The sequence below is a fragment of the Balaenoptera borealis genome (genome assembly GCF_965194805.1).
Source record: "Balaenoptera borealis genome assembly, chromosome: 5".
NCBI classification, from domain to species: domain Eukaryota; kingdom Metazoa; phylum Chordata; class Mammalia; order Artiodactyla; family Balaenopteridae; genus Balaenoptera; species Balaenoptera borealis.
The window spans coordinates 35158156-35173914 of NC_138862.1; the positions used below are offsets into that span (position 1 = coordinate 35158156).

General features: G+C 33.1%; 1 protein-coding gene across 3 annotated transcripts in view; it reads right to left on the reverse strand.

Moving 5' to 3' along the window:
* Positions 1 to 15759, reverse strand: part of GBE1 (1,4-alpha-glucan branching enzyme 1) — a 284943-nt gene that overhangs the window by 146379 nt on the left and 122805 nt on the right. For all 3 annotated transcript variants that reach the window (XM_082392426.1, XM_082392427.1, XM_082392428.1), the window contains 4 exons: positions 5843 to 5968; positions 4846 to 4981; positions 2474 to 2564; positions 3 to 212 (listed from right to left, as the gene is read on the reverse strand). In XM_082392426.1, coding sequence (XP_082248552.1) covers positions 3 to 212; positions 2474 to 2564; positions 4846 to 4981; positions 5843 to 5968 — 563 coding nt within the window. The remainder of the gene's footprint in view (positions 1 to 2; positions 213 to 2473; positions 2565 to 4845; positions 4982 to 5842; positions 5969 to 15759) is intronic.

Below are 15759 nucleotides of genomic sequence, written 5' to 3' on the forward strand. Positions count from 1 at the left end.
ACCTGGAGTAGGCAAACAATCGACTATCCCAAAGATTATGATTCCCTTTAGGTCCGTAATGAAAGTAACAGGACTCTGTCCCATCAAACATATTCAATCCATCTTCTGAATTTTTGGAGGCATGGCTATGTACCATATCTAAGAAGACTGTAATACCCATTGAGTGAGCTGTGTCAACCAGTTCTTTCAGCTCTTCAGGAGTTCCATAACGGCTTAAGGTAAAGGAGACAGCAAAAACATGATCACATCATATTTAAAACCAAACAGCCAATCATTTACTGAGACTCAGTTGTTTTACCAGCACAGTACTAGATACTTCAAATGTACAAATGTAGTATGATATAATACTTAGATACAAGTCAAAGTTGCTTAATATTTGTTATTAGGCATTTTTAAAAGCATTCAATAAAAAAATAAATCTGGCTGTTAATTGTAGATTTATAACACAATGAAAATTCACATTTTGAGTAGGTAGATAGTAAAATTCCGCTTCTCTATACTCAGAGCTTCTGATTTCCATCGCCAAGCCTAGCTAGTTTGAGGGGTATGGTCATTCCTGTCCACATACCTGGCCATCCCTTTAAGCATGCATGGTCGGGATTGTGAGGGCTCTTAGAATACTTCTTTGAATATCCTTGGTGCCTTAATTGAGGCCATTTCTCCTGTACTTACTTATTCCCAGACTGGAATGCCTCAAGTACCAGCGGGTCCTGTCACCACCCAAGCAGGAAAGATGGGCAGCTCACATGCACGTGGGTTTGTGTTAAAGAGAAACTGATGATTGACTTAACAGTGCAGAGGGCATTGTCCAGCTTTATCAGGAAAAGGGGCTCCAGAACCTGAAACTCAAGATGCCAGAATCCCAGTGGAGAAACTTCCCCGGTGGGAACTTCCTCAGTGGTCTACCCCGCTGCCATGTTTGCCCCCCAGGTGTCTGTCCGGGGGGTACCGGTGGCTGAATTTAACATGGAAGTCACCCCAGCAGCGAACAGATTCAGGATTCATTTCCAGGGGCTGTGTGGCATGATGCTTCCTGAAGCCCTTGCGCCTCATGAAACTGAAACTGTTTCTTAATTGCCCTGAGGAAGGAAGAAATCACAGCGCATCTAAGTACCAGGCCACCAACAGGAGAAACAGTCCTGTGGATGGTGAGCTGAATACTGAAAGGTCTGAATATATCTTCTGGAATCCAAACTGCTGATAAGTGACGGGACTTAGAAGAAATAGTAGTAAACGTGTTTAGAAGGAGAAGTCACAGAACTTCTCAAGTCAATTCGCGTTATTTGGTTTGAACCTAAACATAAGATACCTCTGATGTGTTTGGTTGGTTACCGGGAAGGAAACAACTTTGTAATTAGATTGTCTAAAAAAAGTAATTATTTTTGCTATTTGGGTAGAGGGGTAAAACCCTGGTATTTCTGATTTTTGTGCAAGGTTTGGTGGAAAATAAAATCCCTTTCTACAGCAAAAAAAAACAAAAAACAAAAAAAACAATGCAGAGGGCAACAGTATCCTAGACAGGAGCAGTTTCAGCAAAGTGGTGGATCGCGTACTTGGAATGCGTTCAACAAAGAAGAGGAGTGGAGGAATTAGAGACAACAAGGACAGATAACTCGTTCAAGGAGAAGTCCTATGAAGAGAAACAGGTGAAGGGACCAGTATCTTTTCTGTATGTCTGGAATGCTATCTACCTACTCCCACTTCACTCCTCCCCCCAGGTAACTCTTTTTTTTTTTTTTAGATTTGAAAACTGTTTATCTCTTAATCATGTTTTAGATCTCAGTTGTAACATCAGTTCAGATCTAATCTAAACTGATTAGACCCCTGATTCTATGCTATTGGAGAAATCTGCCATCTTCTTCTTAGCTTTTATTACACGTGGAAATAATAATATGTATGATTATTGGATTTATGTCTGTATGCCACCACACTGTAAGCTCCATGTGGCAGAGACAATGTTGGACTTGTTCAACTTGTGGTTATTCGGGTCAGTACCTCTCTGCATAGGACCCCTTGATGTCTTTCTGCCCAGAGAGCAATATTCCTTGGATTTCACCCTGGGAAGAAGGACAGTCCTTCCGTGGGTAGTATATATCCCACCAAGGGCCTCCTCAGTTACCTTCCTATATAAGTCAATCTCTTTCCAGAAAAGGATATGAGCTCTAGCAATAATGGCTTCCATAAGTCAGGATTTTCTGACTGAAGCTTAGGCCTCCGAACATATGACAATTTCAGCAGGCTAACTGGATATTCTGTACCAGAAATCATTTTGTGAAAAGCAATGTTCAATCAGGCCAGTCTCTAAGGCTTGATGAGAAAAGAGTCTATGATCTTAATAAAAGAAGATGCTCAGCTTCTATTAGCTCTGTTAACCCTAAAATAGGTTATAAGACATCACACAAAATATAGAAATTCATTTCATTTTTTAAATGTTTTGTTCAAACAAGAATGGATATAATTTCTTTCATTTTACCTTGAAGCTGCAAAGAAGCTTGTGATTTGGTAACCAAAACTGGCATAGTAAGCATGTTCCATGATCGCCATCAACTGAATGCAATTGTATCCTGTATAAGCAAAGGTCAAATAGAGACTAAAAGCCACATTTTAAAAAAGTAATGAAAACAATATATAAACACAGCACCCTGTTCAAAAGGCATTAAATTTTACATATAACCTAGAAGATTTGGTCATTTTGAAAAGTTCTACTACTTTAACATCTTTGCTTGTCTGACCTTCTAACACAAAATCAGACAGTTAGTTCTTGAGGGTTATAGTCTAGCTATTTGAAATGTCTTCATTTTAACAAGTAATAAATGATATGCAAATATACTCTTAATTTGGCTTTAGAATATTAAAGATGGCAATCTGCATATGCTAAACTTCAGTTGCACTTGTAATATTCATATCGAAGATTGTGAAAGCCAAATAAAAGTAACTGATTGCAGGCCATGTACTTTTTATTTCACCTTTTTCTTTATATTTCTCTTTTTTCTAGCATAAGATATACCATACCACTGAATCCATTTTTCTACAAGGTAGCTTTTATAAAGCCAGCATTAATGCTTCCATTTTCCACTGTTTCTAGGACCTATAAAATTACTCCACAGTCATCCATGGGCACACATGTGCATGCGTGCACACACACACACACACACACACGTACACCCACATACATCCTTCCTTTCTCTATCTGAAAATGTTTTGCTTTAACACTAAATGAATTGACTCAAATGAACTGACTCAAAAAAGATAGGTATGTATTTTTAAAAATCCTTAACACAAATATATTTATTAATGTGTTTTTAATGTAAGCAAATAATCAGAGTAGAAGAAACTTTGGTCTTTTAAAAAACGAAAAAAATCATTTTCTTCAAAGTAAAATATGGTAAAATTTTCAGATATGATTTAATTGCCTTCTGCAACATGCAGAGAAAATATTCCTATTCTGTTCTCAAAGTCTAAATTCATGTCAATATAACTTCTTGTGCACATATTTTAGTACATAATTAATATTGGAACAATTACGAATTCACGTTCAGAACTGAGGATTCGTAAGTTTAAAGGATAACATAAACTCCATGATTCAGAATCTGTTGAAAAATTATTACTGTTGGCTTCATTGTTAAAAAAAGAAACAAATTAACTCTATCAGGCCTGGTAGAAACACGTATATAAACTACTGCTCAATAATATAAATCAAGTATAATACTTAGTCACAAAATACAGAGTTTGTAGTTTATTTCTCTATTATGTAATCAATATTATTCTTCTGACCAAGTAACAATTTATAGCTTTTATTATTCATTTTACGTCATTAACCATTCCTAAACTCACTTATGGTCAGAGTACTGGGCTAGGTAATTCAAACACAAAGATAAATAAGAAAATCCTTGTTCTGCTGAAACTTCTGCAAGATCCAGGTCATAAACAATTTACTACAGTATGAAATGAGAGACCATCTCAAGTATAACAACCTTAATATAATATTTATTAAATATAATTTATATTAAATTCTCCAAACATTTAATTAATTTTGGTTTCTGGAACCTGACCTCACCATCTCAGGTAATCAAGATCCCTATATAACTAAAAATTTCAACCATGAGAAACTTTTCCTCTAGCCAAAATGTGGACTGCCTACCAGAAGCAGACTAATTAAATGTAGTTTATCTTCCTGCCTAGCCACTGGAGCAGGTGCTAATATGCTGAGAAATGATAAAAAGCATTACCTGCAAAAAGAAAATAACAGATCTAAAGCATTCTGAATCAATAATTCAGCAGTACACTATTCACTCTCCTGCTTGTTCCCATGAAGACAGGGTTTGTGTGATTAGAGTCCAATATACAAACACCTAGACCAATGTGACTCACACAGAAAGATGCACCACAAATATCTGTCTAATAAGTCATCCAGACAGGAGCTATATATACAATGACTCTGAAACAAAATGAGTTCTAGTCACCTTACAAATGTAAGATTTTTTTCCCTAACAGACTAAAATGAACAGGCTATAATCAATGACCACTTAAATTGATAAAAATTCTCTCCTGCAGAAAAGTAATTATGCTTAGGTATTTATCTATAATTTTGGAAGCCATCAATTCACATTAAAATTAAAATTGAAATTGGAATAATATCTTGAATTCTTATGTTCTATCTTATTCCATTTCTCTTTTCTATGCTATCACTATTACAGGGCAATTTGAGAAGCCTAAAATAACATGCATTTCTATTACATATTTAATCTCTTAACACAAAAAAAGAGACACTTGTAATTAGCTTCTCTAATAAGAGAACAGACTCATTAAAATTTTATCTGAATAAAAATCACAGTTATTACTTACCAAGGTCTTTGATTCTTGGTAGTATATTGCATGTAAAATGTTTATAAGAAGCTATTTTTCCTTCATAGGAAGAAATTCCCACATGAGATTCATAAATTCGTAGACCTCCTGGCTTCTTTGGTTTGGAATGCTTAAACTACAGAATATTAAAATTACATATAGAATTAAACCAAAAATGCAGGTATGACACTAACAGATTAAGCATGTTAAATGAAATGATGAATTAACTCAGTCAAACACTTTGAAACTACTTTCACATATAAAAGGCACTGGCTACCTCCATTAAACTTTCTTTTGAAAAAAAAATCCTTTTTAGGATCATGGTAATAAACCTATTTGAAAAGAGTAGTCATGCGATGGCTTATGCCTTATCACTGAGTGAAGATGTATTTTGAGCCTAAGCCTTAGAGAAAACATAAGAACTGTGAAATGCATACATAATTATCAAATGCAAAGCATTTATCAACAAGCTTCGATAACTTAAAGGACAGAAAAGTGAGCTCCAAGATACCTATAACTCTTATCAATAAGACAGCCTTAAAAATTACCCTAATTCATACAGTCATGAGACGTCTTGACTATTCGTTGTTCCTAAGGACACTGATCCTGCTTCAAGCCCATGACAGTGAGAAATATTACACCACTGGAGAGTCTTTGATTAATCAGAAATTGTAGTTAAGATTTTTAAAAATCAGTATCCCTTATAGTTCAGTACATAGAGATTTAGTGTTCTTCCCCCGCCCACAACTTCAGAAACACACGATAAAACAAAAGCTCACTTTTATATTTTATTGGCTACAGATGATGGACTCTGATATATATATATATATATATATATATATATATATATATATAGCAAACGAGTACACTATGATGTAAAATATTAAACCGGTGGTGAAGAGAGAAGTTGAACATTACAATAAAAGTTATAAAAGTAAAAATTAATTTTCCTAGAAATATTGGAACATGCATTTATTTAAAGAGTTGTTGTTCTCACTTTATATGGGTGTTCTGGATCCCAGTGTATCCAATCATAATTCACATTATCACCGTCACGGGTCACATACTTCGCCCACGGTGAAATACGATACAAGATCTCTCCACTTTTACTCCTAATAACAACCTAAAAAGAGAACAAGTTATTATTGCCTTAAAATACTTCCAAAATTCTAAGATAACGCATGATACTCTATGAGCACTGTGACAAGTAAGAAAAGGAGGAATGATCTTAAGAACCGAAACTGCCTTCCAGATGTGTGACCTTAAGGATGTTTAAATTCTATGGACCTTGCTCTCCTCATCTGCCATGGTATATGATCCCTAAAGTCATTTCCAGCTTGAATATTTTATGATTCTCTGGCAATTTTCATCATTGCCAACCAACCATTATAGTAGTTAATTAAAGTAAGCATACAGTAGATAGGAAAAAGGCATGAATATTATTGGAAGCTACTGTCAATAAATCAATCAACAGAAGGAGCTGATCCTACTACATTTAAAAAAAAGTGATGAGTTATATCACCATCTCTTCCTTTTCCTTTTCATAGCAATTAATGATAACATGGGTTTTGATTAATAATTGTATTATACACACAAACACACACACTACCCTACAAACATTTTCCTCTTCTCAATTTCTTCTACACCTTATTCCAAGTATGCTTTACCATATGAAACCAAACATTTTCCTTTTTAACCATTTATTCCTATACTTGCCAATAGTATCACTATTGCTATCAGTATAAAAAATAACAATAAAAATGCAAAGGCAATTTTTACAGAATCCACCAGTTTAGACTTAGTACTGAATAGAGGGCTTTGAATTTATCAGCATGGTTAAATAGTGAACAGAGCTTCCAAGTGACTAAAATATAGCTTTTTTAAGTTTTTTTTTTAATTAATTAAACCTTCTAAGAGTAGGTAGAGTGTGACAAAAAATGTTCAGATCAGTAGCTGATCTGAATGCTGAATGATCAATATGCTCTCAGCATTGAGAAAGAACATATTCTTTGGTCTCCTTTAATAGAGAAAAGCTCAAGTATGCATAATTCTTGGTCATTAAATATTTGTAGAATGTTTTATAGTTTAGAAAGGGCTTTCATAGTCATATCTCACTTGATTCCAGAGAATCTTTATAACCCAGATATTAAGTGAGTAGCCAGAAGTCCCAAAGTCACCAACTGGCAGAACCAAAAGCTAAGCAGAGCTTCTGATACTCACTTCCTTTTTCTTAACAGGCTTTAATGGCACTTCCTTCAGATACAGAAAAAGAATAAATCATGATTTAAGGTGGAGGGGGCAGGTGAGTGGTGAAAAGGAACATTTAACTTACATGAGCTCAATTCTATCTCCTCAGTTATGCCTCCCACTTATTAAAGCCTATCACAGCTAAGTGTTTCTATTATTCAAATAGTTACACAAAACATGAATGAATAGGATCAACCCAGTCCCGGAGTATTTTATCCCCCAAAATATGTCCCTTAAGTCACATAAATTTCTAGTATAATACACACAGTGATATATTTGAGAAAAGGCTTTTTACTCACTCATCAACCCAGGACAGGTTATGGGGAAATAAAATACCAGAAATCAGTTTTCAATGGATAGCCTAATCCATCCATCTATCTTTTCTCTTTTTTGAAAATGGCTCTACAACCTCTCCGAAGGATGATCCTGAACCAATAAGTATTTTTCAAGGTGTCTGCTGGCAGAGAGAATATTTGAAACTTTAAGCAAAGAACATGAAGAATTTCCTTATGCTGAATATAATTTCCACATTCTTTGGAACATTAACTTATTTATCTTGCTGTACACATGAATGTCTTCAGAGGGTACTGAGTGATAGAAGTTGGAAGGAACAGTCCTCCTATGGGTCTTTCTCACTCCTACATGCTTTGCTGGGTACACCAAGAATATAAGGTCCTATTGATGACAGAGGCCATTTCTCAGAGTTGTGTTTGTAGCAAGCAACCCTGAGGAATGAGATAATGTCTCCCTTGAAGACAATGGACAGGTTTCCTTACTGCTTGCTATAAAAGAAATGATTCCCTAAGGCAAATACTCCTCACCTATGAGGCAAACTAGCTGTGTGCATAGCATCCATCTAGACCCTATAGTGTCACCCCTATAAGACTTAGACAACAAGGGGAACTAATGCAAGTATGATGCACATCCTGTGCCATGAGTAATAAAGCCATTTATCTCTGACTCAGGAGTCCTGTGTTTTCTGCTAGAATCCACGAAACAGTAACAGGTTAACTTATGAGCTTGAAGGTACGGCGAAATCAAATCCTATACCTGACAATGGATGACTTACTCATTTTGAATGACTTCAATATTTTTGTTACCAAAAGTTCTATTTCTTCATTTCTATTAGTGTTTTATATTAGACATTTTTGTTCATCATTTTTATTAATTTTGCTTCTTGGGGTGGAAACTTTTATTTACCTAATTCCTTCCTTTTTTCTTAGCAATAAAATCAGAGCCTGGATCCTTGAATGATATGTAAAACAAAGCTTCCCACCACATCTAGAACACTTCACTGTAATCATTACATAAACGGTAAATTCACTTCTCTATTCTTTAGGCTCCTGAATTTTGGATGTATTTTTGCTATAGCAGTTTAGATTTTACTAATAAACACACTTGCCAACAGTACCCACCTCACCTTGCCTTTGATTTACTGTTCCTAAGTTGCTGTGATAACAACTAAGAGTATTATGGTAAATCTAAATAACCCAAACTTGAGAGACCTTCCAATGAGTAAAAAATATAACCTTCTGAACTAAATTTTGCTCCTGAAATGTTTTAGGGGGGAGAAAGGGGAGAGATGAGTGTACTTACTGAATTTGTGCTCTCTTGAGTTCAGATTCAGACAAAAGATTTTTTAGATAAAATTTTATATCATTTAATTTACAACCTCAAAATAGAACATGCTATATAGCAAATTGAAAAGAAAGCGCTAGCTTGATTGATCTTTCAATGATAGTAAGTCTAATAGCTGATGGGTAGAAGAGTTCACTTGGTACTAGCAAACTGAAAGTCTCATACACTACTAGTATGAGTATAAAATAGTATGAACATTCTAAATAGCAATTCGGCAATATGATCAAAAATTCAAAAAAAAGTTACTCTCAATGACTCAGCAATTCTAATTATAGATGTTTGTCCTGTAGAAATAATCAGAGAAGTACCCAAAGAACTATATTCTTATCTATTAATCTTAGTGTTACTTTTATTAGCAAAAATTGAATGACTGAATAGTGTATGCTTGTTAAAAATTATACCACTGAATTATATTGCAGGTTGCAAGAAAATTCTTTCAAGTTATAAAAAAGAATGTATTGCATCTTCCTAATGTAAATATATACAAATGGTTGCCTATGGATAGAGAAATTATTAATAGCTTTTATTTTCCAGTTGTATCTTTCTATATTGTTATCAATTCATTTCACTTGTAGAGCTTCTATAAATCAGAAAAAAATAAGTATTCTGATAAGGATTGCAAATAGATGAATTATACAATTGTGTACATTTGTGGACCTGTGCTACCAAGTTCCACATATATGTGTGTATATACATACACTTTAAATATATTGACACAGTGTTAAAAATAAAACTTTAAAAAGTGTATTAGGGAATTCCCTGGTGGTCCAGTGGTTAGGACTCCATGCTTTCACTGCTGAAGGCTCAGGTTCAATCCCTGGTCAGGGAACTCAGATCCCGTAAGTCATGTGGCCAAAAATAATAAAAAGTATATTAATATCACCACATATCACTCCAATAAAAAATATATATAAACTCACTTTAAAGAAATATACTAATGAAAATAATATCATGATGAACTTTTGTAGGGCAAATTGATAATTTGTATAATTATAACATTTTATAACATGGTAAAAATGTCATTAGCCTCCTTTTCTAATGAGCCAAATTATCTCTTTGACTTATGGGAGGTTAACATCAAAAGACATTATTAAATTAAATAAAGAAGTGAATAAAATAAACCTCTACCTGTGCAAAAGTCAAACTGACTTAGTGAACTGTATGAAGTCAAATTTTATTTAGAAAATGACATTTAAAACTCAAATATACAATATAAGAAACAGTTTGGTAAAATAGTGAAGACCTAAAAAATTGTGTTTGTGTGTGTATATTCATTCAATCTAGGAATATCTTTTGAAATGGTTCTTGTCAAAGACTATTGTTCCTTTGGACCGAAAAATCACTGAGATAAGATGCTCCTCAGGTGGCCAACAATTTTATATGAAAAGAGTGGATGTGTTCAGCTGGTTAGAAGTGGTAGGATACTCTGGAAAATGGTATTGCATGTAACTCTGGGTTTCAAGACTGAATGTGTAGAAGACGAAGAGAAAAGGCACAGATATTGAAAAATATAATTTGATTTGCCCAGATTATACTACCAAAATCACAACAACATGCTATGAAGGAAAAAAAATATTAATAAAGATAACTATTTAGTAGGCTACAGGTCAAAATAAATAAGCAATCAAAGTGATTTCTAATTTATGAAGCAATGTTATCTCTTCCTCTTTTAAATTACCTCTAATTTATATAATAATATCTAACATAATTGATATTATATGTAATATGTATATAAGTATATAATATGTAAAATATATAACTGATATTATATACATATTTTTAAAACAATGGGTACAGTCACACCAACATGCAACGTTAAATATCAGTATCCTGTTGTGTGTGTTTAAAATGTGACTAAAAGAATGCGTGTGTGTATATTGAGAAAGAGAAATACATATGTATAGAACATATAATACTTTTAAGTAATTTTTAGAAGTGAGTGGGACAAAAATAAAAAAGAGCATTAGAAAAAGTAATCACAAGTTTATAATTAAGTAGAAAAATAAGTGATATTCCAGAGGAGAATCTGATGGTTCTACCAATGACCAGAATCCTGAAGAAATAAATATGTGCTTTTAATATTTACAATTAACATAGCATAAACATTATTTTTAATGCATAGATATAATTATTAAAACTTTAAAATAGCTTAATATAATTTAAAAAGAAGTTCTTAAATCTCATTTTAATTCAACTAAAATTTTATGACTAACCTTTGTTAAAAAATAGGACATAGGGAATTCCTTGGTGGTCCAGTGGTTAGGACTCCATGTTTCCACTGCAGGGGGAACTAAGATCTCACATGCCACAGCACAGCCAAAAAATTAAAAAATTAAAAAAAAAAAAAAAATAGGACATACGAGCATATTTTTTTTTTTCAGTTTTGTTTGTTTGTTATCCTTGCTTGGGCCAATTTTAAGATTCAGTAAGGTTACTTAAGAAAGAATCTCTTTACCATTTTGAGAGGCTGAAAAATGGCCTCTCATTTCATATGTTCATATCCTACTCTAGAATCTGTGAATGATAATTTATATAGCAAAAAATAGGTCTTTGCAGATGTAATTAAAGATCTTAAAATGGAAAGATTGTTCAGATTTTCCAGGAGGGCAATCGCATATATCCTTATAAGAAGGAGGCAGAGGGATATTTTACACATAGACAGGAGAGAAAAAAGCAATGTAACCAAAGAGGCAAAGACTGGAGTGATGCAGACACTAGCCAAGGAATGTCAGCAGCCACCAGAAGCTGGAAGTAGAAAGGAACAGATTCTCCCCAGAGGGAGTATGTTTCCGCCAACACCTTGATTTCAGCCCAGTGATACTGATTTTTAACTTCCAGCTTCCAAAACCGTGACAGAAAAAATTTCTGTTGTTTAAAGACACCAAATTTGTGCAACCACCATAGGAAACTATATAGAAATAAAGAAAAAAAATGGAGGCAATCACTCTTCTAAGAATAAAATGTAATGTACTTAAATTTAGTTAAATCTTGTCAGTGCCAGAAAGAGTTGAAAAAGTTATCTTAATGAGTAGTCTAAATAACACATTTTATCTCTTATTAACTTCCTACTCCCAAAAAGTAGACAAACATATACCAATGCATTTCAGTGACCTTCATTAAACAAAGTAAGTCCTTGACAATTCTCAGGAAAAGCAAACTCATTCAGAATAAACGTTGCTAAGCTTCAGAACTGATAGGAGGGCCTTCAAAAAAGTGAATTTGTAATACGCAGTTTTTACTGCTAGCCTACTCCCATGTAATTATTTTCAGGGGTTGAACAAAAAAGAGTCAGTCTTTACATGATGCAAATAAAAGCTCTAAATTTTCCATAAGGAAAAGCTAAGGAGCTATTTTTTCTACCTAATACCTGATGTCCATCAACAGAAGAATGGATAAAGAAGATATGGTACATATATACAATGGACTATTACTCAGCCATAAAAAGGAACGAACTTGTGCAATTTGCAGAGACATGAACAGACCTGGAGACTGTCATACAGATTGAAGTAAGTCAGAAAGAGAAAAACAAACATCGTATAATATCACTTATATGCAGAATCTAGAAAAACGATACATATGAACTTATTTGCAAAGCAGAAATAGACACAGATGTAGAGAATGGATGTATGGCTACCAGGCGGGGAAAGGGAGGTGGGATGAAATGGGAGAATGGGATTGACATATATATACTACTATGTATAAAATTGATAACTAATGAGAACCCACTGTATTGCACAGGAAACTCTATGCAGTGCTCTGTGGTGACGTATATGGGAAGGAAATCCAAAAAAGAGGGGATATATGTATACGTATAGCTGATTCACTTTGCTTTACAGCAGAAACTAACACAACATTGCAAAACAACTAAACTCCAATAAAAATTAATTTAAAAAAAGAGATGGGACTATTTAAATAAATAGATGATCAGTTGTCAATAATAATAACAATTTTTCATTCTGCATTTTCTAATTAGGAATATCAGAAACACTATCTGATATTAAAAGGCTATTTATTTCATTGTGAACTTGAGTTTATATTTCAATTAATGAGAAAAGAAAACAAAGAAACCAATAAAAGTATCATGGCAGTTTTCTAATAATAATAAGGTCCTGATATACAAATGACCACTTTGTGGATATACTTTCTTAAAACTACATATAATTGATTGGTAATATTATATAAACTGGGGTTATATATGAGCTATAATTGACATTACCATTATTTAGATATTGAGCTTGCTATAGTAACCAAATAAAATTACTCTGTCTCTTGAAAATTTTTAAATTTTGTTTAATTTTTTCTAGATATTAAAGTTCATACATTTTGGAGGTCTCCATCTTTGTTTCATAATTTACTTCATAATTTTCAATTAAACAAACAACCTGACACAAACCATGTGCATATAAAGTTATCATAAAAAGTTGTCACATCCTGGTGATGTCCTTTACATCTACAATGTTCAGGTATTGAGGGAAGTGAAAAAGAGATTAAGTGATTAGATTAAGCCCCCTAAGCTCTTTGGATACTGGACACTATCCTAAATAAGAGAAAGAAAAGGCAATATCCTTGCTAGTAGCTTGATGAAGAAAAGACACAAATCAGTTGAACTTCAAAAGCAATAACCTATTGATGAAAAAAAAATAACCTATTGATGAATTTTCACTGGCTCCCATTATTTTTGCTTTGTATAAAATTTCTTATTTTAAAACATGCCATCACAATTCAGGTTTTTTTTTTTCTTTAATAAGAAATTTTCCAAGGTTAAATCCTATAACAACAGCTTGATTAGGAAGAGTTAAAGGATTTCACTAACAGAAACAAAGCCACTAATTAAAGAAAAAAAACTTTCCTTAAAAGAAATGATTAAGTATACTAGCTATGAAAAATAAATTTGTAATATGACAAAAAGTATCATACCAAATTATATCAAACTTCTGCATAAAGGACACCAATGTATGGAATAAAAAGAGATTAATTTTGAGGTATAGTACTCATGGCCACTTTACTCCTGATTTAACAACAATTAGAATTACAGAGATATAAACATTCACTTCTGTAATACTTACACATAGGAGAGAAGAAACTGAAGAATATTGCCAAAAAGAAATAAATGAAGATCAGTAGCTGCTTCTTCTAAAAGCAGGTCCTTATTTAGAATGACTTAGAGAGACAGATGCTACTGTACCTATAAAAAGCAGTATTACTCCCATAGGTTTCCATCCCAGTTCCCCAACCTTCTAGTCTAGTTAAGAAGTATTACAACTATAATATTTTTTCTGTTTCTGTCTCTTGACTGAGGAAAATCTTTAATGAAATAAAGAAACAACTAAGTAGAACTGATAAAGTGTTTGCTTCATTTCAAGTACATTACCTGAACAAAAACCTTATAAAGTGAGGTCACTACAAAAAGACAAAATCCAAAGGGATTATGTGAGATTTAGGATGCAGGCATTGAAAATGATATCCCTGAGCAAGTGAGAATAACTACTCCTAAGTGAAAAGAATAGGAACAATGCTGAAATGTTGTAATCAGGTAAAGATTGATTAGGTGTCTTAGATGAGAAAACAGATGAATTACACATGATATAAAAATATAGGATTTAAACTTCCAAGATATTGGAAGATCAATATAGTAATAAAAGAAAAAAGCTATGAAAAGGGGAAAAAAATCAGTGAGTTTTCATTACTGAAGAAGTGTGCTTCAAAGAGACTCATCCATGTGCAGTGAAGGCTAGAATTCTATTAAGTAAATAGAGTTATAATCTGGTATAACACCAACAAAAAAAATCTTAAAAAGTATTTTTAGAAGCGCTAGATGGGAGAGGTACTATCATAAGATGAGTTAAAACTCTCTTTAAAATATTTCATTAGGTACAATTATAAAAGTCTATATGGTGATAAATTGAATCATTTGAAAAAAAGAATATGATTCTTAAGCAATCACTCTAAGTGCCATTGCAATGAAGTAAAATATAAAATGTGAGGGCTGGGGGAGAAATAATTCACCTCTTAAGGGAAATCTAGAGAAATGCCAGGAACTAGACACAGAATATATAATTCTAAAAAATCATAAGCTCTTTTGAGAAAACACGTAATTATATATTTAATATACATCGAGATTATCTCTAAGAATATAATTAACAACTATTAAATAAAGAAAACAGTTAATAATGAAAAGGATTCAGAGTTACATTTAAATATTCTTTATAAATTAAGGTTTCATAATAGAGAGTGCAACACTATCACTCTTTTCTTCCACAAGTCACATATTTCGCCAGGTGCAGGTGGTATTAGGGGAAGAACTACAAACAGGTATGTATGAATTAGGAAACACATAGTACACACATCATATGAGAAATTGATTAAGCTGACAGTATAATGGGAAATAGAACATGACTACATGTGAGATATGAAACTCAACATATGCATTTGGATAATTTCTTGTTAACTGATAGACAGTGACGATGGGAAGAAGTAGTGGTAAACAATAGGAGTCTTCACAATAGAGCTATTTACTTTAAACCTTCGTAGCTGAAGTGTATTTAAATTATTAAACATAGATATTTCCATCTTATGTAGATAGCGAAGGCACAGAACAGCAAATGAACTTTGATCTCCAAGTGTGACAAGCTCTCTGGAGAAGTAGGGAAACTTCTTTGACAGTGCAGTCAATAAAGCACACAGGTCAGGGAATTACCCACCTGACTTCTGCTTAAGGCTCAGAGAATAACCACGTGCTGAGGTGCAGTGACCTATGGTTCACTGTTTTCAAATATATACATATATATTTCATAAAATAAATATTATGTATAATATATATGTATATGTATATATGTTACACACACACACACACACACACATATATATATATATCCATGAGACTTTTTTTTTTTTTTTTCCAGTCGGGGGCATACTGAGTCACTTGGGGAAATTTATAGTTTATTGGCATATTTGAAAGATGTTAAGATGAACAGACTGAAGAGTGAAAAAAAAGAAAACAAACCTTAAATTGAAGAGGGTTAAAATTCA